The 26,529-nt window shown below is 45.6% G+C and overlaps 1 protein-coding gene across 1 annotated transcript; it reads left to right on the forward strand.

Annotated features, from left to right (window-relative positions):
* The first annotated feature begins 1,407 nt into the window (after positions 1–1,407).
* Positions 1,408–26,529, forward strand: spred3 (sprouty related EVH1 domain containing 3). The gene is made up of 5 exons (XM_090219008.1): positions 1,408–1,654; positions 10,171–10,336; positions 10,623–10,853; positions 18,771–18,935; positions 25,486–26,529. The coding sequence occupies exons 1-5, from the start codon at positions 1,644–1,646 to the stop codon at positions 26,512–26,514; spliced, it is 1,602 nt and encodes a 533-aa protein (XP_090075134.1). The 5' UTR covers positions 1,408–1,643; the 3' UTR covers positions 26,515–26,529.

Consider the following 26,529-nt stretch of genomic DNA (forward strand, 5'->3'; position numbering starts at 1 on the left):
AGCCTCCCCTGAGCCATCTCGACTATGGTCTGGAGACAAGGCAGTAAGGATGTTCAGGCATAACAGTAGTTTGAAGGGCACATGGCAGGTAGAGTGTTAGAGAAGGGAATAAATAGGGAGGGAGTGATTTAGAGAAAGGGGGAGGGAGGGAGTAATTTAGAGAGGTTGAGGGAGGGAGGGATTTAGAGAAAGGTTAAGGGAAGGCGTGATTTCGAGAATGGATGAGGGAGGGTGTGATTTAGAGAAGGGGAGGGAGGTTGAGTGAGAGAGTGATTTAGAGAAAGGGTGAGGGAGGGAGGGAGTGATTTAGAGAAAAGGTGAGAGAGGGAATGATTTAGAGAAAGGGTGAGGGAGGGAGTGATTTAGAGAAAGGGTGAGGGAGGGAGTGATTTAGAGAAGGGTGAGGGAGGGACTGATTTAGAGAAAGGGAGGGGAAGGGAGTGATTTAGAGAAAGGTTGAGAGAGGGAGAGGGCGTGATTTAGAGACCTGGTGAGGGAGAGAGTGATTTAGAGAAAGGATGAGGGAGGGAGTAATTTAGAGAAAGGGAGGGGGAGGGAGTGATTTAGATAACTGGTGATGGAGGGAGTGATTTAGAGAACGGGTGAGGGAGGGAGTGATTTAGGGAACGGGTAAGTGAGGGAGTGATTTAGAGAACGGGTGAGGGAGGGAGTGATTTAGAGAACGGGTGAGGGAGGGGATGATTTAGAGAAAGGTTAAGGGAGGGAGAGGGTGTGATTTAGAGAGAGGTTGAGGGAGGGAGTGTTTTAGAGAAAGGGTGAGGGAGGGAGTGATTTAGAGGAAGGGAGGGATAGGGAGTGATTTAGAGTAAGGTAGAGGGAGGGAGTGATTTAGGGAAAGGGTGAGAGAGGGAGAGGGAGTGATTTAGAGAAAGGTTGAGAGAGGGAGAGGGAGTGATTTAGAGAACGGGTGAGGGTTGTGAGTGATTTAGAGAAAGGGAGAGAGATTGATTTAGAGAAAGGTAGAGAGGGGGAGTGATTTAGAGAATGGGTGAGGGAGGGAGTGATTTAGAGAAAGGGGGACGGAGTGATTTAGAGAACGGGTGAGGGAGTGATTTAGAGAAAGAGGGAGGGAGGGGAGTGATTTAGAGAAAGAGGGAGGGAGAGGGAGTGATTTAGAGAACGGTGAGGGAGGGAGTGATTTAGAGAAAGAGGGAGGGAGGGGAGTGATTTAGAGAAGGGGTGCGAGAGGGAGTGATTTAGAGAACTGGTGAGGGAGGGAGAGGGAGTGATTTAGAGAACTGGTGAGGGAGGGAGAGGGAGTGATTTAGAGAACGGGTGAGGAAGGGAGAGGGAGTGATTTAGAGAACGGGTGAGGGAGGGAGAGGGAGTGATTTAGAGAACGGGTGAGGGAGGGAGTGATTTAGAGAAAGAGGGAGGGAGGATGCTACCGCTGCTGCCAGCGGAAAATGGCTGCTGCAACCCAAGTCCATCCTGATACACAGAAACGACGTAAAGGTGGAGAGAGAGAGAGACAAGGATTAGAAAATGAGAGCAGAGAGTGAGATAGAACGAGAGAGTGACAGAGTGAGGGTGTGAGTGTCCGCGTGTGTGTTCTGGCGAAGGGGGATCTAAAGGACAGGGATACCGGGGCAGGGAGCTCGAAGCAGCGGCTACACCGAGACATGGAGGGCGAGTAAGTCCTTATCTTTTTATTTCCTACAATATTACACGAAATCAATTTAGCTTGGTCATCACATTAATCTCTGATAAACACCGATGTTACACAAGAAGGCAACCCCAGGGATAGACAAAGGTACAGTCTATTGATATAGTTGAGGATAAACACCATTACGTAGTCTTGAATCAACAGTATACATCACATTCCCGATATATTCAAGCAAACGTGTGATAAATATGTATATATGATTAGGGTTTACACGGGGGCTACGATATTAAACGGTGTAAAGACAGGATTCAATACCTTATCAAAGACAACACGGCTTCTAATCGAATGATAAAAACCCACTGTGAGAAATACCAGGTAATAGTCACGCAGTGGCGAGGACTTCTATTTAGCCGTTAAATAAATCAGTCAATGTGTAAAATGTGTTGGAAGAAATTGACAAAATATGTCGAGTTTTGGCCAAGCTCTCATTCACAGACACAGGATCCGGTAAACCTAGGGAGGGATGTTGGCGATGGGATTTTTTTTTTTATCAACGCGTCTCGGGTTTCATTATGATTTTTAAAGCACAACTTTATGAATGAAATGTGATTTTTCTCTCGTCCTCTTCCTCAACCCCTCCTCTCCTTCCCTTTTCTCGTCGCCCCCTCCCCCATCTATCGCTCCCTCTTTCTATCCTCGCACCCACTCATCTCTCCTTTTTTTTCCCCCCCAAACGATTGCATTTTTTTTCTTCGAGATATTGCACATCGGTTTAAATCACTGTGTTTTCTATTGTATTTCATTCATAAAATAAGGAATATCAGGATGTGTTAGCGAGCGAGTGCGTATAGCAGCGCAGTGTGTGATGAGCAGGCAGTAGGGGGAGAGAGGAGAACGCAATGTTTTTACAATTATTGCAACAATAATGGGAATCCTATGTAATACAAATGTAACGATATGATGCCCGTGTCTTCGCAGTTCTGTCGATCCACGGTGATGGAATTTAAAACAGTCATTCATTGTGCATCTGGCGGACTAGAGAAGGAGAGGCTTGTGTTGCGAGGTACAGGGCCTCGCTCGGATGGCGAATGGGCGCGTTCATTGATACATCTGGGAAACAATTCTTGCTCCCACCTCCCATTCGGTCATTCTCGCCTTGCCTCGATATGTCTTTCATTCCGTGCCATTTCCCCCGTGACACTTCATTACTCAGGAATAAGAGTCGTGGTCGTTCTAAAACAAACCCTGATATGGTTTATTTTTTTACATGTTTTGTTGCTGTATAATAATATAATATTCAGTCCCAACTGTTCTGTGTTCATTGGTGCAGTCATCACATCCTAGGCGAGATTAGATTTACCTTGTTCACGTGACCGTCCATTATAAAAACCTGTCTGCTTCCGTCCTTCCTAACACTGATATCTACGGTGGGGCTCATAGTCCTGTAGTGTGGTTCTGCTGTGTTTCTTTAGGAGTAGACCTACTGAGGTTAGGAAATATAGACAAACATCATGACTACAAATAAATACATTTAAAATGGAGGAGTGCTTTAAAAAAATAAAAAAAAATCTTCACGTTTTGAAACATGAGAAGGATGTTGATAAAACAGTTAGGTTTCCGGGAGTGACACAGCGGTCTGAGACACTGCATCTCAGCGCTTTCACTACAGACCCCCTGGTTTGAATCCAGGCTGTATCACAACCGGCCGTGATTGGGAGTCCCATAGGGCGGCGCACAATTGGCCCAGTGTTGTCTGGGTTTGGCTGGAGTAGGCCGTCATTGTAAATAAGAATTTGTTCTGAACTGACTTGCCTAGTTAAATAAAGGTTAAATATATATATTTTTAAGTGACGCTTGACATCATAGGCAGTGTCAACAGACCATAGCATGATTATGATGTAATTTGTAACATGATTGTATGTTCTCTGCCTGTCTTTCTGTCTCTTCCTCGCTCTCTCTCTCTCTGCCTGTCGCTCACTCTCTCACTGTCTCTCTCTGCCTGTCGCTCACTCTCTCTCTCTCTCTCTCTCTCTCTCTCTCTCTGCCTGTCGCTCACTCTCTCTCTCTCTCTCTCTCTGTCTGTCTGCCTGTCGCTCACTCTCTCTGCCTGTCGCTCTCTCTCTCTCTGCCTGTCGCTCTCTCTCTCTGCCTGTCGCTCTCTCTCTCACCGCCTGTCTATAATCTTATAATCTCTCTGTCTGTTGCTCTCTCTCTCTTCCTTATAATCTCTCTACCTGTCTATAATATCTCTGTCTGTCTTTCTCTCTCTCTCTGCCTGTCTATAATCTTTCTCTGTCACTCTCTCTACCTTAAAATCTCTGTCTGTCTATAAACTTTATGCCCGTCGCTTTCTCTCTCTGTCTATAATCTCTCTCTGTCTATAATATCTCTCTCTGTTTATAATCTCTCTCTCTCTGTCTATAATCTCTCTCTCTGTCTATAATCTCTCTGTCTATAATCTGTCTCTCGCTCTGCCTGTCTGTTGCTCTCTCTCTCTCTCTGTCGCTCTCTCTCTGTCGCTCTCTCTCTGTCGCTCTCCATCTTTCTGTCGCTCTCCAGCTCTCTGTCTCTAATCTCTCTGTCTATAATCTCTGTCTCCCGCGCTCTCTCTCTCTGTCGCTCTCCATCTCTCTGTCTGTCTATATACAGTACCTTGCGAAAGTATTCGGCCCCCTTGAACTTTGCGACCTTTTGCCACATTTCAGGCTTCAAACATAAAGATATAAAACTGTATTTTTTTGTGAAGAATCAACAACAAGTGGGACACAATCATGAAGTGGAACGACATTTATTGGATATTTCAAACTTTTTTAACAAATCAAAAACTGAAAAATTGGGCGTGCAAAATTATTCAACCCCCTTAAGTTAATACTTTGTAGCGCCACCTTTTGCTGCGATTACAGCTGTAAGTCGCTTGGGGTATGTCTCTATCAGTTTTGCACATCGAGAGACTGACATTTTTTCCCATTCCTCCTTGCAAAACAGCTCGAGCTCAGTGAGGTTAGATGGAGAGCATTTGTGAACAGCAGTTTTCAGTTCTTTCCACAGATTCTCGATTGGATTCAGGTCTGGACTTTGACTTGGCCATTCTAACACCTGGATATGTTTATTTTTCAACCATTCCATTGTAGATTTTGCTTTATGTTTTGGATCATTGTCTTGGTGGAAGACAAATCTCCGTCCAAGTCTCAGGTCTTTTGCAGACTCCATCAGGTTTTCTTCCAGAATGGTCCTGTATTTGGCTCCATCCATCTTCCCATCAATTTTAACCATCTTCCCTGTCCCTGCTGAAGAAAAGCAGGCCCAAACCATGATGCTGCCACCACCATGTTTGACAGTGGGGATGGTGTGTTCAGCTGTGTTGCTTTTACGCCAAACATAACGTTTTGCATTGTTGCCAAAAAGTTCCATTTTGGTTTCATCTGACCAGAGCACCTTCTTCCACATGTTTGGTGTGTCTCCCAGGTGGCTTGTGGCAAACTTTAAACAACACTTTTTATGGATATCTTTAAGAAATGGCTTTCTTCTTGCCACTCTTCCATAAAGGCCAGATTTGTGCAATATACGACTATTGTTGTCCTATGGACAGAGTCTCCCACCTCAGCTGTAGATCTCTGCAGTTCATCCAGAGTGATCATGGGCATCTTGGCTGCATCTCTGATCAGTCTTCTCCTTGTATGAGCTGAAAGTTTAGAGGGACGGCCAGGTCTTGGTAGATTTGCAGTGGTCTGATACTCCTTCCATTTCAATTTTATTGCTTGCACAGTGCTCCTTGGGATGTTTAAAGCTTGGGAAATCTTTTTGTATCCAAATCCGACTTTAAACTTCTTCACAACAGTATCTCGGACCTGCCTGGTGTGTTCCTTGTTCTTCATGATGCTCTCTGCGCTTTTAACGGACCTCTGAGACTATCACAGTGCAGGTGCATTTATACGGAGACTTGATTACACACAGGTGGATTGTATTTACCATCATTAGTCATTTAGGTCAACATTGGATCATTCAGAGATCCTCACTGAACTTCTGGAGAGAGTTTGCTGCACTGAAAGTAAAGGGGCTGAATAATTTTGCACGCCCAATTTTTCAGTTTTTGATTTGTTAAAAAAGTTTGAAATATCCAATAAATGTCGTTCCACTTCATGATTGTGTCCCACTTGTTGTTGATTCTTCACAAAAAAATACAGTTTTATATCTTTAAGTTTGAAGCCTGAAATGTGGCAAAAGGTCACAAAGTTCAAGGGGGCCGAAATCTTTCGCAAGGCACTGTATTTCTATCTTTCTGCCTTACTATCTCTCTCTGTCTATATCTCTCTGCCTTACTCTCTTCCTTACTATCTCTCTCTGTCTATATCTCTCTGCCTTACTCTCTTCCTTACTATCTCTCTGTCTATTTCTCTATATCTTTCTGCCTTACTATCTCTCTGCCTCACTATCTCTCTGCCTTACTCTTCCTTACTATCTCTCTGTCCATTTCTCTATATCTTTCTGCCTTACTATCCCTCTCTGTCTACATCTCTCTGCCTTACTCTCTTCCTTACTATCTCTCTGTCTATTTCTCTATATCTTTCTGCCTTACTATCTCTCTGCCTCATTATCTCTCTGCCTTACTCGCTTCCTTACTATCTCTCTGTCTATTTCTCTATCTTTCTGCCTTACTATCTCTCTGCCTTACTATCTCTCTGCCTTACTCTCTTCCTTACTATCTCTCTGTCTATTTCTCTATATCTTTCTGCCTTACTATCTCTCTGCCTTACTCTCTTCCTTACTATCTCTCTGTCTATTTCTCTATATCTTTCTGCCTTACTATCTCTCTGCCTCACTATCTCTCTGCCTTACTCTCTTCCTTACTATCTCTCTGTCTATTTCTCTATCTTTCTGCCTTACTATCTCTCTGCCTTACTATCTCTCTGCCTTACTCTCTTCCTTACTATCTCTCTATATCTTTCTGCCTTACTATCTCTCTGCCTCACTATCTCTCTGTCTTACTCTCTTCCTTACTATCTCTCTGTCTATTTCTCTATATCTTTCTGCCTTACTATCTCTCCGCCTCACTATCTCTCTGCCTTACTCTCTTCCTTACTATCTCTCTGTCTATATCTTTCTGCCTTACTATCTCTCTGCCTTACCCTCTTCCTTACTATCTCCCTGTCTATTTCTCTATATCTTTCTGCCTTACTATCTCTCTGCCTCACTATCTCTCTGCCTTACTCTTCCTTACTATCTCTCTGTCCATTTCTCTATATCTTTCTGCCTTACTATCTCTCTCTGTCTATATCTCTCTGCCTTACTCTCTTCCTTACTATCTCTCTGTCTATTTCTCTATATCTTTCTGCCTTACTATCTCTCTGCCTCACTCTCTCTGCCTTACTCTCTTCCTTACTATCTCTCTGTCTATTTCTCTATATATTTCTGCCTTACTATCTCTCTGCCTCACTATCTCTCTGCCTTACTCTCTTCCTTACTATCTCTCTGTCTATTTCTCTATATCTTTCTGCCTTACTATCTCTCTGCCTTACTCTCTTCCTTACTATCTCTGTCTATTTCTCTATATCTCTCTGCCTCACTATCTCTCTGCCTTACTCTCTTCCTTACTATCTCTCTGTCTATATCTCTCTGCCTTACTCTCTTCCTTACTATCTCTCTGCCTCACTATCTCTGCCTTACTATCTCTCTGTCTATTTCTCTATATATTTCTGCCTTACTATCTTTCTGCCTCACTATCTCTCTGCCTTACTCTCTTCCTTACTATCTCTCTGTCTATTTCTCTATATCTTTCTGCCTTACTATCTCTCTGCCTCACTATCTCTCTGCCTTACTCTCTTCCTTACTATCTCTCTGTCTATTTCTCTATCTTTCTGCCTTACTATCTCTCTGCCTTACTATCTCTCTGCCTTACTCTCTTCCTTACTATCTCTCTGTCTATTTCTCTATATCTTTCTGCCTTACTATCTCTATGCCTCATTATCTCTCTGCATATGAATGCTTATTAATTTGTTAAAATAGGTATGTACTTGTAAGAACTTTCCTACTCGGTTCATTTCATGTTTGACCAGTTGTACCTTTTGTAAAGACAATCACATTGTATTATATAAGGGGTTGGTTGTGTTTCTAATGGTTTCTCTCCTTTCCAACTGTGTGTGTGTGTGTGTGTGTGTGTGTGTGTGTGTGTGTGTGTGTGTGTGTGTGTGTGTGTGTGTGTGTGTGTGTGTGTGTGTGTGTGTGTGTGTGTGTGTGTGTGTGTGTGTGTGTGAATTAATTTGTGCATAAATGTTTGTGTATGGTATTTGTATGTGTGTGTTCAGTACAGTGCGTGTGTATCATTGTGTCGTCTAATCTCCTGTCGTCTCTCCTCAGTGTGTGTATCATTGTGTGGTCTAATCTCCTGTCTAATCTCCTGTCGTCTATCCTCAGTGTGCGTGTGTGTATCATTGTGTCGTCTAATCTCCTGTCGTCTGTCCTCAGTGTGTGTATCATTGTGTGGTCTAATCTCCTGTCGTCTCTCCTCAGTGTGTGTATCATTGTGTGGTCTAATCTCCTGTCTAATCTCCTGTCGTCTCTCCTCAGTGTGTGTATCATTGTGTGGTCTAATCTCCTGTCTAATCTCCTGTCGTCTCTCCTCAGTGTGTGTATCATTGTGTGGTCTAATCTCCCGTCTAATCTTCTGTCGTCTATCCTCAGTGTGCGTGTGTGTATCATTGTGTCGTCTAATCTCCTGTCTAATCTCCTGTCGTCTGTCCTCAGTGTGTGTATCATTGTGTGGTCTAATCTCCTGTCTAATCTCCTGTCGTCTCTCCTCAGTGTGTGTATCATTGTGTGGTCTAATCTCCTGTCTAATCTCCTGTCGTCTGTCCTCAGTGTGTGTATCATTGTGTGGTCTAATCTCCTGTCTAATCTCCTGTCGTCTCTCCTCAGTGTGCGTGTGTGTATCATTGTGTGGTCTAATCTCCTGTCTAATCTCCTGTCGTCTCTCCTCAGTGTGCGTGTGTGTATCATTGTGTGGTCTAATCTCCTGTCTAATCTCCTGTCGTCTCTCCTCAGTGTGTGTATCATTGTGTGGTCTAATCTCCCGTCTAATCTCCTGTTGTCTCTCCTCAGTGTGTGTATCATTGTGTGGTCTAATCTCCTGTCTAATCTTCTGTCGTCTCTCCTCAGTGTGTGTATATCATTGTGTGGTCTAATCTCCTGTCTAATCTCCTGTCGTCTCTCCTCAGTGTGCGTGTGTGTATCATTGTGTGGTCTAATCTCCTGTCTAATCTCCTGTCTAATCTCCTCAGTGTGTGTATCATTGTGTGGTCTAATCTCCTGTCTAATCTCCTGTCGTCTCTCCTCAGTGTGCGTGTGTGTATCATTGTGTGGTCTAATCTCCTGTCTAATCTCCTGTCGTCTGTCCTCAGTGTGCGTATCATTGTGTGGTCTAATCTCCTGTCTAATCTCCTGTCTAATCTCCTGTCGTCTCTCCTCAGTGTGCGTGTGTGTATCATTGTGTGGTCTAATCTCCTGTCTAATCTCCTGTCTAATCTCCTGTCGTCTCTCCTCAGTGTGCGTGTGTGTATCATTGTGTGGTCTAATCTCCTGTCGTCTCTCCTCAGTGTGCGTGTGTGTATCATTGTGTGGTCTAATCTCCTGTCGTCTCTCCTCAGTGTGCGTGTGTATATCATTGTGTCGTCTAATCTCCTGTCGTCTCTCCTCAGTGTGCGTGTGTGTATCATTGTGTGGTCTAATCTCCTGTCTAATCTCCTGTCTAATCTCCTGTCGTCTCTCCTCAGTGTGCGTGTGTGTATCATTGTGTGGTCTAATCTCCTGTCTAATCTCCTGTTGTCTCTCCTCAGTGTGTGTATCATTGTGTGGTCTAATCTCCTGTCTAATCTCCTGTCGTCTGTCCTCAGTGTGTGTATCATTGTGTGGTCTAATCTCCTGTCTAATCTCCTGTCTAATCTCCTGTCGTCTCTCCTCAGTGTGCGTGTGTGTATCATTGTGTGGTCTAATCTCCTGTCTAATCTCCTGTCGTCTCTCCTCAGTGTGTGTATCATTGTGTGGTCTAATCTCCTGTCTAATCTCCTGTCTAATCTCCTGTCGTCTCTCCTCAGTGTGCATGTGTGTATCATTGTGTGGTCTAATCTCCTGTCGTCTGTCCTCAGTGTGTGTATCATTGTGTGGTCTAATCTCCTGTCTAATCTCCTGTCTAATCTCCTGTCGTCTCTCCTCAGTGTGCGTGTGTGTATCATTGTGTGGTCTAATCTCCTGTCTAATCTCCTGTCGTCTCTCCTCAGTGTGTGTATCATTGTGTGGTCTAATCTCCCGTCTAATCTCCTGTTGTCTCTCCTCAGTGTGTGTATCATTGTGTGGTCTAATCTCCTGTCTAATCTCCTGTCGTCTCTCCTCAGTGTGTGTATCATTGTGTCGTCTAATCTCCTGTCTTCTCTCCTCAGTGTGTGTATCATTGTGTGGTCTAATCTCCTGTCTAATCTCCTGTCGTCTCTCCCCAGTGTGTGTATCATTGTGTGTTCTAATCTCCTGTCTAATCTCCTGTTGTCTCTCCTCAGTGTGCGTGTTAGAGCCGTGGTGATGACACGTGATGACTCCAGTGGAGGCTGGGTACCCCTGGGGGGCGGCGGCCTCAGTCACGTGGTAATATGTAAGGGGAGGAGCCATGAAGGCAGGGGGCGGAGAGAGTACATTGTACGCGGAGAGCGGCTACGCGACCGAGCAGTGAGTCTGTGTGTCACGCCCGCCACCTGAGGACTATAGTCCATATTGGTTCCTTTGTTTGAGGAAAAACAAATCAAACACAGTGAAAGTATAAAGTATTTGACTAATGTGCTAACCCTAACCCTAACCCCTAAACCCTAACCCTAACCCCTAAACCCTAACCCTAACGATATGGTACAGCGTTTTGTGGGAGCTCTTGTTTTTGGAGGACCGTGGATCGTTGGTGCAGTGATCCCTTCTACATACCTGTGTGTGTATGTGTGTGTGTGTGTGTGTGTGTATATAGCCGGTGCTGGAATGTGCTGTGCAGAAGGGGCTGGTCTACAACAAAGTGAACCCTATCTTTCATCACTGGCGCGTGGAGGAACGTAAGTTTGGCCTGACGTTCCAGAGCCCTGCTGACGCCATCTCCTTCGAGCGCGGCCTACAAGCGGTCATCGATAAGCTGGACCGCGGCTCTGAATCTCCTTCCTCCTCCACGCCTGAAGAGGGCGACACTGAGGACGATGGTCAAGCAGTGAGTGGCTTTATCCTTTTATACACACATATCTAGGATCAGATCAGATCTAGGATCAGATCTAGGATTGTTCTGAGGGCAGAACGAATGTGATTGGTTCAATTAATAATCAGTGGGCGGGGACATACAGAGATTGTGTTGTTCACTCTCTGTCGGTCTTGGATCAAGACGTATGATTGTGTCGGTCCTGGATCATGTACTGAGAATAGACTGTACATGGATGTGTAGTCTGTCTCAGACTGTGGTACATGTGCGATGAGCTGTAGCATGCAAATATAATCTATTTTCTAAATATCTAGATTATATTTCTAGGAGTTGTAGTGTGTGTCATGATGAATGATATCATATCATGATGTCATGATGATCTACATGATCTCTGATGACCTGTAGTGCGTCAGTCTACATGACCTCTGACCTGTAGTTTGATGATGTCAGTCCCATACAGGAAGTGAGTCATCAAAATTCTGAGCGGTAGATCTCCGTTTGCTTTTTCACTGCGAAAGTGATCGACTGGTGGCCATTGATTGGCCGAAATGTTCAAGTCTATTTTTCCAAAGATAGTTCATTTTATTAAAAAGACACACAAGGTGTGACTGAGCTTGTAAAAATTATTTTAATTTATTTCAATAATACAGTAGAAAAAAAAGAAAACTAAAAGTCTATATACAGTGAGTGCAAATTAGTTAAGATAATAAATAGGCCATAGTGGCAAAGTAATTACAATATAGCAATTAAACACTGGAATGATAGATGTGCAGAAGATGAATGTGCAAGTAGAGATACTGGGGTGCAAAGGAGCAAGATAAAAAATAAATACAGTATGGGGATGAGGTAGTTGGATGGGCTATTTACAGATGGGCTATGTGCAGGTGCAGTGATCTGTGAGCTGCTCTGACAGCTGGTGCTTAAAGCTAGTGAGGGAGATGTGAGTCTCCAGCTTCAGCGATTTTTGCAGTTCGTTCCAGTCATTGGCAGCAGAGAACTGACAGGAAAGACGGCCAAAGGAGGAATTGGCTTTGGAGGTGACCAGTGAAATATACCTGCTGGAGCGCGTGCTACGGGTGGGTGCTGCTATGACGACCAGTGAACTGAGATAAGGCAGGGCTTTACCTAGCAGAGACTTATCGATGACCCGTAGCCAGTGGGTTTGGCGACGAATATGAAGTGAGGACCAGCCAACGAGAGCGTACAGGTTGCAGTGGTGGGTAGTATATGGAGCTTTGGTGACAAAACGGATGGCACTCTGGTAGACTATTGGGGCAGTGTGGTTGAGATTGCATCGTCTGTGGACCTATTTGGGCGGTAAGCAAATTAAAGTGGGTCTAGGGTGTCAGGTAAGGTGGAGGTGATATGATCCTTGACTAGTCTCTCAAAGCACTTCATGATGACAGAAGTGAGTGCTACGGGGCGTTAGGGCTGTTGATCACCTGTGTAATGATCATGCTGTTTAATCAGCTTCTTGATATGCCACACCTGTCAGGTGGATGGATTATCTTGGCAAAGGAGAAAACGCTCACTGACAGGGATGTAAACACATTTCTGCACAAAATTTAGAGAAATAAGCTTTTTGGTACCAATTGAACATTTCTGAGATATTTTACTTCAGCTCATGAAACATGGGACCAACACTTTACATGTTGTGTTTATATTTTTGTTCATATATACTCAATACAATTATTTCCAAATGTTTGTATAGTGTCCCATGTTCCTAGATGTTACATTTTTTATCATTTCAAATAAACATTTTGGGCGACCAAGTTGCTGTTCCATCGACTTGACGACTTGTAGTGTGTCAGTCTACAGTGTCAGTCTACAGTGTGTCAGTCTACAGTGTGTCAGTCCACAGTGTGTCAGTCTACAGTGTGTCAGTCCACAGTGTCAGTCCACAGTGTCAGTCCACAGTGTCAGTCCACAGTGTGTCAGTCTACAGTCTACAGTGTGTCAGTCTACAGTGTGTCAGTCTACAGTGTCAGTCTACAGTGTGTCAGTCTACAGTCTACAGTGTGTCAGTCCACAGTGTCAGTCCACAGTGTGTCAGTCTACAGTCTACAGTGTGTCAGTCTACAGTGTGTCAGTCTACAGTGTGTCAGTCCACATTGTGTCAGTCTACAGTGTGTCAGTCTACAGTGTGTCAGTCTACAGTTTGTCAGTCTACAGTGTCAGTCCACAGTGTGTCAGTCTACAGTCTACAGTGTGTCAGTCTACAGTGTCAGTCCACAGTGTGTCAGTCTACAGTCTACAGTGTGTCAGTCCACAGTGTCAGTCCACAGTGTGTCAGTCTACAGTGTGTCAGTCTACAGTGTGTCAGTCTACAGTGTATCAGTCTACAGTTTGTCAGTCCACAGTGTCAGTCCACAGTGTGTCAGTCTACAGTCTACAGTGTGTCAGTCTACAGTGTGTCAGTCTACAGTCTACAGTGTTTCAGTCCACAGTGTGTCAGTCCACAGTGTGTCAGTCTACTGTCTGTCAGTCTACTGTCTGTCAGTCTACAGTGTGTCAGTCTACAGTGTATCAGTCTACAGTTTGTCAGTCCACAGTGTCAGTCCACAGTGTGTCAGTCTACAGTCTACAGTGTGTCAGTCTACAGTGTGTCAGTCTACAGTCTACAGTGTTTCAGTCCACAGTGTGTCAGTCCACAGTGTGTCAGTCTACTGTCTGTCAGTCTACTGTCTGTCAGTCTACTGTCTGTCAGTCTACTGTCTGTCAGTCTACAGTGTGTCAGTCTACAGTGTGTCAGTCTATAGTCGTGGCCAAAAGTTTTGAGAATGACACAAATATAAATTTCCACAAAGTTTGCTGCTTCAGTGTCTTTAGATATTTTTGTCAGATGTTACTATGGAATACTGAAGTATAATTACAAGCATTTCATAACTGTCAAAGGCTTTTATTGACAATTACATGAAGTTGATGCAAAGAGTCAATATTTGCAGTGTTGACCCTTCTTTTTCAAGACCTCTGCAATCCGCCCTGGCATGGTGTCAATTAACTTCTGGGCCACATCCTGACAGATGGCAGCCCATTCTTGCATAATCAATGCTTGGAGTTTGTCAGAATTTGTGGGGTGTGGTTTGTTCACCCGCCTCTTGAGGATTGACCACAAGTTCTCAATGGGATTAAGGTCTGGGGAGTTTCCTGGCCATGGACCCAAAATATTGATGTTTTGTTCCCCGAGGCAATTTGTTGTCACTTTTGCCTTATGGTAAGGTGCTCCATCATGCTGGAAAAGGCATTGTTCATCACCAAACTGTTCCTGGATGGTTTGGAGAAGTTGCTCTCAGAGGATGTGTTGATACCATTCTTCATTCATGGCTGTGTTCTTAGGCAAAATTGTGAGTGAGCCCACTCCCTTGGCTGAGAAGCAACCCCACACATGAATGGTCTCAGGATGCTTTACTGTTGACATGCCACAGGACTGATGGTAGCGCTCACCTTGTCTTCTCCGGACAAGCTTTTTTCTGGATGCCCCAAACAATCGAAAAGGGGTTTCATCAGAGAAAATGACTTTACCCCAGTCCTCAGCAGTCCAATCCCTGTACCTTTTGCAGAATATCAGTCTGTCCCCGATGTTTTTCCTGGAGAGAAGTGGCTTCTTTGCTTCCCTTCTTGACACCAGGCCATCCTCCAAAAGTCTTCGCCTCACTGTGCGTGCAGATGCACTCACACCTGCCTGCTGCCATTCCTGAGCAAGCTCTGTACTGGTAGTGCCCTGATCCTGCAGCTCAATTAACTTTAGGAGACGGTCCTGGCGCTTGCTGGACTTTCTTGGGCGCCCTGAAGCCTTCTTCACAACAATTGAACCACTCTCCTCTCCTTGCCTGTGAAGCCCTTTTTGTGCAAAGCAAAGATGACGGCACGTGTTTCCTTGCAGGTAACCATGGTTGACAGAGGAAGAACAATGATTCCAAGTACCACCTTCCTTTTGAAACTTCCAGTCTGTTATTCGAACTCAATCAGCATGACAGAGTGATCTCCATCCTTGTCCTCTTCAACACTCACACCTGTGTTAACGAGAAAATCACTGACATGATAATGTCAGCTGGTCCTTTTGTGGCAGGGCTGAAATGCAGTGGAAATGTTTTTGGGGGATTCAGTTCATTTGCATTGCAAAGAGGGACTTTGCAATTAATTGCAATTAATCTGATCACTCTTCATAACATTCTGGAGTACATGCAAATTGCCATCATACAAACTGAGGCAGCAGACTTTGTGAAAATGTATATTTGTGTCATTCTCAAAACTTTTGGCCACGACTGTACAGTCTGTCAGTCTGTAGTCTGTCTCTCTGCTTAGGGATACAGGTTAGTAATGAGACTGTATACAGGGGTACAGGTTAGTAATGAGGTTATATACAGGGGGTACAGGTTAGTAATGAGACTCTATACAGGGGGTACAAGTTAGTAATGAGACTATATACAGGGGACAGGTTAGTAATGAGACTATATACAGGGGGTATAGGTTAGTAATGACACTATATACAGGGGGTATAGGTTAGTAATGAGACTATATACAGGGGGTACAGGTTAGTAATGAGACTATATACAGGGGGTACAGGTTAGTAATGAGACTATATACAGGGGTACAGGTTAGTAATGAGACTATATACAGGGGTACAGGTTAGTAATGAGACTATATACGGGGTACAGGTTAGTAATGAGACTATATACAGGGGGTACAGAGTCAATGTTTGGGGGTACCGGTTGGTAATGAGACTATATACAGGGGGTACAGAGTCAATGTCTGGGGGTACCGGTTGGAAATGAGACCATATACAGGGGGTACAGAGTCAATGTCTGGGGGTACCGGTTGGTAATGAGACTATATACAGGGGGTACAGAGTCAACGTCTGGGGGTACCGGTTCGTAATGAGACTATATACAGGGGGTACAGGTTAGTAATGAGACTATATACGGGGGGGTACAGGTTAGTAATGAGACTATATACAGGGGGTACAGGTTAGTAATGAGACTATATACAGGGGATACAGGTTAGTAATGAGACTATACAGTGCCTTGCAAAAGTATTCGGCCCCCTTGAACTTTGCGACCTTTTGCCACATTTCAGGCTTCAAACATAAAGATATAAAACTGTATTTTTTTGTGAAGAATCACCAACAAGTGGGACACAATCATGAAGTGGAACGACATTTATTGGATATTTCAAACTTTTTTAACAAATCAAAAACTGAAAAATTGGGCGTGCAAAATTATTCAGCCCCCTTAAGTTAATACTTTGTAGCGCCACCTTTTGCTGCGATTACAGCTGTAAGTCGCTTGGGGTATGTCTCTATCAGTTTTGCACATCGAGAGACTGACATTTTTTTCCCATTCCTCCTTGCAAAACAGCTCGAGCTCAGTGAGGTTGGATGGAGAGCATTTGTGAACAGCAGTTTTCAGTTCTTTCCACAGATTCTCGATTGGATTCAGGTCTGGACTTTGACTTGGCCATTCTAACACCTGGATATGTTTATTTTTGAACCATTCCATTGTAGATTTTGCTTTATGTTTTGATCATTGTCTTGTTGGAAGACAAATCTCCGTCCCAGTCTCAGGTCTTTTGCAGACTCCATCAGGTTTTCTTCCAGAATGGTCCTGTATTTGGCTCCATCCATCTTCCCATCAATTTTAACCATCTTCCCTGTCCCTGCTGAAGAAAAGCAGGCCCAAACCATGATGCTGCCACCACCATGTTTGACAGTGGGGATGGTGTGTTCAGCTGTGTTGCTTTTACGCCAAACATAACGTTTTGCATTGTTGCCAAAAAGTTCAATTTTGGTTTCATCTGACCAGAGCACCTTCTTCCACATGTTTGGTGTGTCTCCCAGGTGGCTTGTGGCACACTTTAAACAACACTTTTTATGGATATCTTTAAGAAATGGCTTTCTTCTTGCCACTCTTCCATAAAGGCCAGATTTGTGCAATATACGACTGATTGTTGTCCTATGGACAGAGTCTCCCACCTCAGCTGTAGATCTCTGCAGTTCATCCAGAGTGATCATGGGCCTCTTGGCTGCATCTCTGATCAGTCTTCTCCTTGTATGAGCTGAAAGTTTAGAGGGACGGCCAGGTCTTGGTAGATTTGCAGTGGTCTGATACTCCTTCCATTTCAATGTTATCGCTTGCACAGTGCTCCTTGGGATGTTTAAAGCTTGGGAAATCTTTTTGTATCCAAATCCGGCTTTAAACTTCTTCACAACAGTATCTCGGACCTGCCTGGTGTGTTCCTTGTTCTTCATGATGCTCTCTGCGCTTTTAACGGACCTCTGAGACTATCACAGTGCAGGTGCATATGTACGGAGACTTGATTACACACAGGTGGATTGTATTTATCATCATTAGTCATTTAGGTCAACATTGGATCATTCAGAGATCCTCACTGAACTTCTGGAGAGAGTTTGCTGCACTGAAAGTAAAGGGGCTGAATAATTTTGCACGCCCAATTTTTCAGTTTTTGATTTGTTAAAAAAGTTTGAAATATCCAATAAATGTCGTTCCACTTCATGATTGTGTCCCACTTGTTGTTGATTCTTCACAAAAAAATACAGTTTTATATCTTTATGTTTGAAGCCTGAAATGTGGCAAAAGGTCGCAAAGTTCAAGGGGGCCGAAATCCTTCGCAAGGCACTGTATACAGGGGGTACAGGTTAGTAATGAGACTATATACAGGGGGTACAGGTTAGTAATGAGACTATATACAGGGGTGCAGGTTAGTAATGAGACTATATACAGGGGTACAGGTTAGTAATGAGACTATATACAGGGGGTACAGAGTCAATGTCTGGGGGTACCGGTTGGTAATGAGACTATATACAGGGGGTACAGAGTCAATGTCTGGGGGTACCGGTTGGTAATGAGACTATATACAGGGGGTACAGAGTCAATGTCTGGGGGTACCGGTTGGTAATGAGACTATATACAGGGGGTACAGAGTCAATGTCTGGAGGTACCGGTTGGTAATGAGACTATATACAGGGGGTACAGAGTCAATGTCTGGGGGTACCGGTTGGTAATGAGACTATATACAGGGGGTACAGAGTCAATGTCTGGGGGTACCGGTTGGTAATGAGACTATATACAGGGGGTACAGAGTCAATGTCTGGGGGTACCGGTTGGTAATGAGACTATATACAGGGGGTACAGAGTCAATGTCTAGGGGTACCGGTTGGTAATGAGACTATATACAGGGGGTACAGAGTCAATGTCTGGAGGTACAGGTTAGTCCAGGTAATTTGTACATGTAGATAGGGATAAAGTGACTATACAGAGATAAAAAACAAAAACAGCGAGTAGCAGCAAATGGGTAGCCATTTGATTAGCTGTTCAGCAGTCTTATGGCTTGGGGGTAGAAGCTGTTAAGAAGCCTTTTGGACCTAGACTTGGCGCTCCGGTACCGATTCCCATGCGGGGGCAGAGAGAACAGTCTATGACTAGGGTGGCTGGAATTTTCGTACATTTTTAGGGCCTCCTTCTGACACCGCCTGGTATAGAGGTCCTGGATGGCAGGAAGCTTGGCCTCAGTGATGTACTGGACCGTACACACTACCCTCTGTAGTGCCTCGCAGTCGGAGCCAGAGCAGTTGAAATACCAGGCAGTGATGCAACCAGTGCTCTAGTCTTTACCTGGGTAGTAGTAGTACTACCATGCTCTCGATGGTTCAGCTGTGGAGGATCTGAGGAACCATGCTAAATCTTTTCAGTCTCCTGAGGAGGAAAACGTGTTGTCGTGCCCTCTTCACAACTGTCTTGGTGTGTTTGGACCATGATAGTTTCTTGGGCACCAATGAACTTGTAGCTCTCAACTTGCACCACTTACAGCCAGCCCACTGATGATTTCTGACCTGTAGTGTGTCGGTCTGCAGTCTGATTACCTGTTGTGTGTGTCAGTCCACATGACCTCTGACCTGTAGTTTGATGATGTCAGTCCCATACAGGAAGTGAGTCATCTTCCAACAGCCGGAAGGAGATGCTTCCCAAGCCCGTCACCATAGTAACCAGCGAGTCCTCCTCCACCTGCTTCGTACGTTCCACCTCCGAGGAGTTTAGCTTCGGAGCGTCCCACACGCTCACCACCACCACACCTGCCCAGGTAAGGGCTAGAACACAGCTCACTACTACTACTACTACTACTGCCCAGGTAAAGACTAGAACACACCTCACCACCCCTACTACTACTACTACTACTGCCCAGGTAAAGACTAGAACACACCTCACCACTACTACTACTACTACTACTACTACTACTACTACTACCCAGGTAAAGCCTAGAACACACCTCACCACTCCTACTACTACTACCCAGGTAAAGACTAGAACACACCTCACCACTCCTACTACTACTACCCAGGTAAAGACTAGAACACACCTCACCACTCCTACTACTACTACCACTACTACTACTACTACTACCCAGGTAAAGACTAGAACACACCTCACCACTACTACTACTACTACTACTACTACTACCCAGGTAAAGCCTAGAACACACCTCACCACCGCTACTACCACTACTACTACCCAGGTAAAGACTAGAACACACCTCACCACTACTACTACTACTACTGTGTACTACCAGGTAAAGCCTAGAACACACCTCACCACCGCTACTACCACTACTACTACCCAGGTAAAGACTAGAATACACCTTACCACTACTACTACTACTACTACTACTACTACTACCCAGGTAAAGACTAGAACACACCTCACCACTACTACTACTACTACTACTACTTTTACCCAGGTAAAGACTAGAACACACCTCACCACCACTATTACCACTACTACTACCCAGGTCAAAAATCAAATCAAATCAAATGTATTTATATAGCCCTTCGTACATCAGCTGATATCTCAAAGTGCTGTACAGAAACCCAGCCTAAAACCCCAAACAGCAAGCAATGCAGGTGTAGAAGCACGGTGGCTAGGAAAAACTCCCTAGAAAGGCCAAAACCTAGGAAGAAACCTAGAGAGGAACCAGGCAATGTGGGGTGGCCAGTCCTCTTCTGGCTGTGCCGGGTGGAGATTATAACAGAACATGGCCAAGATGTTCAAATGTTCATAAATGACAAGCATGGTCGAATAATATTAAGGCAGAACAGTTGAAACTGGAGCAGCAGCACAACCAGGTGGACTGGGGACAGCAAGGAGTCATCATGTCAGGTAGTCCTGGGGCATGGTCCTAGGGCTCAGGTCCTTCGAGAGAGAGAAAGAGAGAAGGAGAGAATTAGAGAACGCACACCTAGATTCACACAGGACACCGAATAGGACAGGAGAAGTACTCCAGATAAAACAAACTGACCCTAGCCCCCCGACACATAAACTACTACTGCAGCATAAATACTGGAGGCTGAGACAGGAGGGGTCAGGAGACACTGTGGCCCACTCCGAGGACACCCCCGGACAGGGCCAAACAGGAAGGATATAACCCCACCCACTTTGCCAAAGCACAGCCCCCACACCACACCACACTTTACCCAGGTAACGCCTAGAACACACCTCACCACTACTACTACTGCCCAGGTAAAGACTAGAACACACCTCACTACTACTACTACTACTACCCAGGTAAAGACTAGAACACACCTCACCACCACTACTACTACTACTACTACTACTACTACTACTACTACTACTACCCAGGTAAAGACTAGAACACACCTCACTACTACTACTACCCAGGTAAAGCCTAGAACACACCTCACCACTACTACTACTACCCAGGTAAAGACTAGAACACACCTCACCACTACTACTACTACTACTACTACTACTACTACTACTACTACTACTACTACTACCCAGGTAAAGACTAGAACACACCTCACCACTACTACTACTACTACCACCCAGGTAAAGACTAGAACACACCTCACCACCACCACCACTACTACTACTATTACTACTACTACTACTACTACTACTACTACTACCCAGGTAAAGCCTAGAACACACCTCACCACTACTACTACTACTACTACTACTACTACTACTACCCAGGTAAAGCCTAGAACACACCTCACCACTACTACTACTACTACTACTACTACTACTACTACTACTACTGCCCAGGTAAAGACTAGAACACACTTCACCACCACCACTACTACTACCCAGGTAAAGACTAGAACACACCTCACCACTACTACTACTACTACTACCCAGGTAAAGCCTAGAACACACCTCACCACCGCTACTACCACTACTACTACCCAGGTAAAGACTAGAACACACCTCACCACTACTACTACTACCCAGGTAAAGCCTAGAACACACCTCACCACCGCTACTACCACCCAGGTAAAGACTAGAACACACCTCACCACTACTACTACTACTACTACTACTACTACCCAGGTAAAGCCTAGAACACACCTCACCACTACTACTACTACTACCCAGGTAAAGACTAGAACACGCCTCACCACTACTACTACTACTACTACTACCCAGGTAAAGCCTAGAACACACCTCACCACTTCTACTACTACTACCCAGGTAAAGCCTAGAACACACCTCACCACTACTACTACTACCCAGGTAAAGACTAGAACACACCTCACCACTACAACTACTACTACTACCCAGGTAAAGCCTAGAACACACCTCACCACCGCTACTACCACTACTACTACCCAGGTAAAGACTAGAACACACTTCACCACCACCACTACTACTACTACCCAGGTAAAGCCTAGAACACACCTCACCACTACTACTACTACTACCACTACTACTGTGTACTACCAGGTAAAGACTAGAACACACCTCACTACTACTACTACTACTACCCAGGTAAAGACTAGAACACACTTCACCACCACCACTACTACTACTACCCAGGTAAAGCCTAGAACACACCTCACCACCACTATTACCACTACTTTTACCCAGGTAAAGACTAGAACACACCTCACCACTACAACTACTACTACTACTACTACTACCCAGGTAAAGCCCAGAACACACCTCACCACTACTACTACCACTACTTTTACCCAGGTAAAGCCTAGAACACACCTCACCACCGCTACTACCACTACTACTACCCAGGTAAAGACTAGAACACACCTCACCACTACTACTACTACTACCCAGGTAAAGCCTAGAACACACCTCACCACTACTACTACTACTACCCAGGTAAAGACTAGAACACGCCTCACCACTACTACTACTACTACCCAGGTAAAGACTAGAACACACCTCACCACTTCTACTACTACTACCCAGGTAAAGCCTAGAACACACCTCACCACTACTACTACTACTACTACTACCCAGGTAAAGACTAGAACACACCTCACCACTACAACTACTACTACTACCCAGGTAAAGCCTAGAACACACCTCACCACCGCTACTACCACTACTACTACCCAGGTAAAGACTAGAACACACCTCACCACTACTACTACTACCACGGTAAAGACTAGAACACACCTCACCACTACTACTACTACTACTACTACTACTACTACCCAGGTAAAGACTAGAACACACCTCACCACTACTACTACTACTACTGCCCAGGTAAAGACTAGAACACACCTCACCACTACTACCAGTACTACTATTACTACTGCCTAGGTAAAGCCTAGAACACACCTCACCACCACTACTACCACTACTACTACTACTACTACCCAGGTAAAGCCTAGAACACACCTCACCACCGCTACTACCACTACTACTACTGCCCAGGTAAAGACTAGAACACACTTCACCACTACTACTACTACTACTACTGCCCAGGTAAAGACTAGAACACACCTCACCACTACTACTACTACTACTACTACCCAGGTAAAGACTAGAACACACCTCACCACCACTACTACTACTACTACTACCCAGGTAAAGACTAGAACACACCTCACCACCACTACTACTACTACTACTACCCAGGTAAAGACTAGAACACGCCTCACCACTACTACTACTACTACTACTACCCAGGTAAAGCCTAGAACACACCTCACCACTTCTACTACTACTACCCAGGTAAAGCCTAGAACACACCTCACCACTACTACTACTACCCAGGTAAAGACTAGAACACACCTCACCACTACAACTACTACTACTACCCAGGTAAAGCCTAGAACACACCTCACCACCGCTACTACCACTACTACTACCCAGGTAAAGACTAGAACACACTTCACCACCACCACTACTACTACTACCCAGGTAAAGCCTAGAACACACCTCACCACTACTACTACTACTACCACTACTACTGTGTACTACCAGGTAAAGACTAGAACACACCTCACTACTACTACTACTACTACCCAGGTAAAGACTAGAACACACTTCACCACCACCACTACTACTACTACCCAGGTAAAGCCTAGAACACACCTCACCACCACTATTACCACTACTTTTACCCAGGTAAAGACTAGAACACACCTCACCACTACAACTACTACTACTACTACTACTACCCAGGTAAAGCCCAGAACACACCTCACCACTACTACTACCACTACTTTTACCCAGGTAAAGCCTAGAACACACCTCACCACCGCTACTACCACTACTACTACCCAGGTAAAGACTAGAACACACCTCACCACTACTACTACTACTACCCAGGTAAAGCCTAGAACACACCTCACCACTACTACTACTACTACCCAGGTAAAGACTAGAACACGCCTCACCACTACTACTACTACTACCCAGGTAAAGACTAGAACACACCTCACCACTTCTACTACTACTACCCAGGTAAAGCCTAGAACACACCTCACCACTACTACTACTACTACTACTACCCAGGTAAAGACTAGAACACACCTCACCACTACAACTACTACTACTACCCAGGTAAAGCCTAGAACACACCTCACCACCGCTACTACCACTACTACTACCCAGGTAAAGACTAGAACACACCTCACCACTACTACTACTACCACGGTAAAGACTAGAACACACCTCACCACTACTACTACTACTACTACTACTACTACTACCCAGGTAAAGACTAGAACACACCTCACCACTACTACTACTACTACTGCCCAGGTAAAGACTAGAACACACCTCACCACTACTACCAGTACTACTATTACTACTGCCTAGGTAAAGCCTAGAACACACCTCACCACCACTACTACCACTACTACTACTACTACTACCCAGGTAAAGCCTAGAACACACCTCACCACCGCTACTACCACTACTACTACCCAGGTAAAGACTAGAATACACTTCACCACTACTACTACTACTACTACTACTACCACTACTACCCAGGTAAAGACTAGAACACACCTCACCACTACTACTACTACTACTACTACTGCCCAGGTAAAGACTAGAACACACTTCACCACTACTACTACTACTACTACTGCCCAGGTAAAGACTAGAACACACCTCACCACTACTACTACTACTACTACTACCCAGGTAAAGACTAGAACACACCTCACCACCACTACTACTACTACTACTACCCAGGTAAAGACTAGAACACACCTCACCACCACTACTACTACTACTACTACCCAGGTAAAGACTAGAACACACCTCACCACTACTACTACTACTACTACTACCCAGGTAAAGACTAGAACACACTTCACCACCACCACTACTACTACTACTACCCAGGTAAAGACTAGAACACACTTCACCACTACTACTACTACTACTACTACCACTACTACTACCACTACTACCCAGGTAAAGACTGGAACACACCTCACCACTACTACTACTACTACTACTACCCAGGTAAAGACTGGAACACACCTCACCACCACCACTACTACTACTACTACTACTACTACTACTACTACTACTACTACTACTACTACTACTACTGCCCAGGAAAGACTAGACACACCTCACCACCACCACTACTACTACTACTACTACTACTACTACTACTACTACTACTACTACTACTACTGCCCAGGAAAGACTAGACACACCTCACCACCACTACTACTACTACTACTACTGCCCAGGTAAAGACTAGACACACCTCACCACCACTACTACCACTACTACTACTACTACTACTACTACCCAGGTAAAGACTGGAACACACCTCACCACCACTACTACTACTACTACTACTACTACTACTGCCCAGGTAAAGACTAGACACACCTCACCACCACCACTACTACTACTACTACTGCCCAGGAAAGACTAGACACACCTCACCACCACCACTACTACTACTACTACTACTACTGCCCAGGAAAGACTAGACACACCTCACCACCACCACTACTACTACTACTACTACTACCCAGGTAAAGACTAGAACACACCTCACCACTACTACTACTGCCCAGGTAAAGACTAGACACACCTCACCACCACCACTACTACTACTACTACTGCCCAGGAAAGACTAGACACACCTCACCACCACCACTACTACTACTACTACTACTACTGCCCAGGAAAGACTAGACACACCTCACCACCACCACTACTACTACTACTACTACTACCCAGGTAAAGACTAGAACACACCTCACCACTACTACTACTACCCAGGTAAAGACTAGAACACACCTCACCGTGTTGAGCATTACTGGTGCTGTAATGGATCCAGATTGCTGTAATTGTTCAGTCTCCTATTCTGATAATCTTCCTCTCTTCAGATCCACACCAGGCCTACGCAGCACCAACTCTCCCAAGTCCCCGCTGTGTTGAACCCTCCGTCTCCCCCTCCACCTCCCCCTGCTCCCCCCACTCCTCCAAAGGGCCCCCCAGCCTCCTCACCCCTCTCCCCCACCATCTCTCTACTCGAGGAGGGAGACCTGCGCAGCCTGGACCCCTGTAAGGACCTATGGGGTTCCCGGGGGTACGAGGACTACCGGCGTGCCGGGGCTCAGAGGACCATGGTGGGAGGTCTCACTGGGGGGGTGGTGGTGGGCAGTGGGGGCAGCATACAGGACAAGTCCACAGAGCTGTGTGTGGTGCGCTTTGAGAAGGAGGTGGCAGGGGTGGGCACGGCGGGCTGCGAGGTGACGGTCACTCTGGACAGTAAAGGTTCCCAGCGCCTCTCCTCCTCCTCCTCACCCACCTGCATGGCCTCCATGCCCAATGCTGTATCTGGAGGCTCGTCGGGCGCCGGCTCGCCCCAAGAGACCGGGAAGGGAAGTCCCTCCCCCTGCTGCATCCACACCTCTCTGGCCACTCCCCGCTCACGGACTCGCAAGCGAGGAGGAGGTGGAGGAGGGGCGGCAGCGGGAGGTGGGGATGGTAATGACGGTGACCCGGCCATCTCCCCAGACGAGGACAGTCCGTGTCCGGCGGGGTCGTCGTGTTCGTCGCGCTGCGTCTACTGCCGCTCCGTGTTCAGCCAATCAGAGAATGGGCGGGGCCGCTGCCGGGACGCACCTGACCCCGCCCTACACTGCCTGCACCAGTGGACCTGTGTGTGGTGCGCAGAGAGCCTGCTGTATCACTGTATGTCGGACTCAGAGGGCGAGTTCTGGGAGCCGTGTTCCTGCGAGGACTCTTTAGGGGAGGGCCGTCCCCACCCGCTGTGCTGTGCCCGCTGGCTGGCCCTCCTGGCTCTGTCCCTGTTTGTGCCCTGCATGTGCTGCTACCTGCCCCTGCGAGCTTGCCTGCGCTGTGGAGAGAGGTGCGGCTGCTGTGGGGGCAAGCACAAGGCCGTTCGGTGAGGCCAGGCTGGAGGA

This window comes from Oncorhynchus mykiss, chromosome 24, assembly GCF_057628025.1.
Source record: "Oncorhynchus mykiss isolate SJ-2025 chromosome 24, ASM5762802v1, whole genome shotgun sequence".
Classification (NCBI taxonomy): Eukaryota; Metazoa; Chordata; class Actinopteri; order Salmoniformes; family Salmonidae; genus Oncorhynchus; species Oncorhynchus mykiss.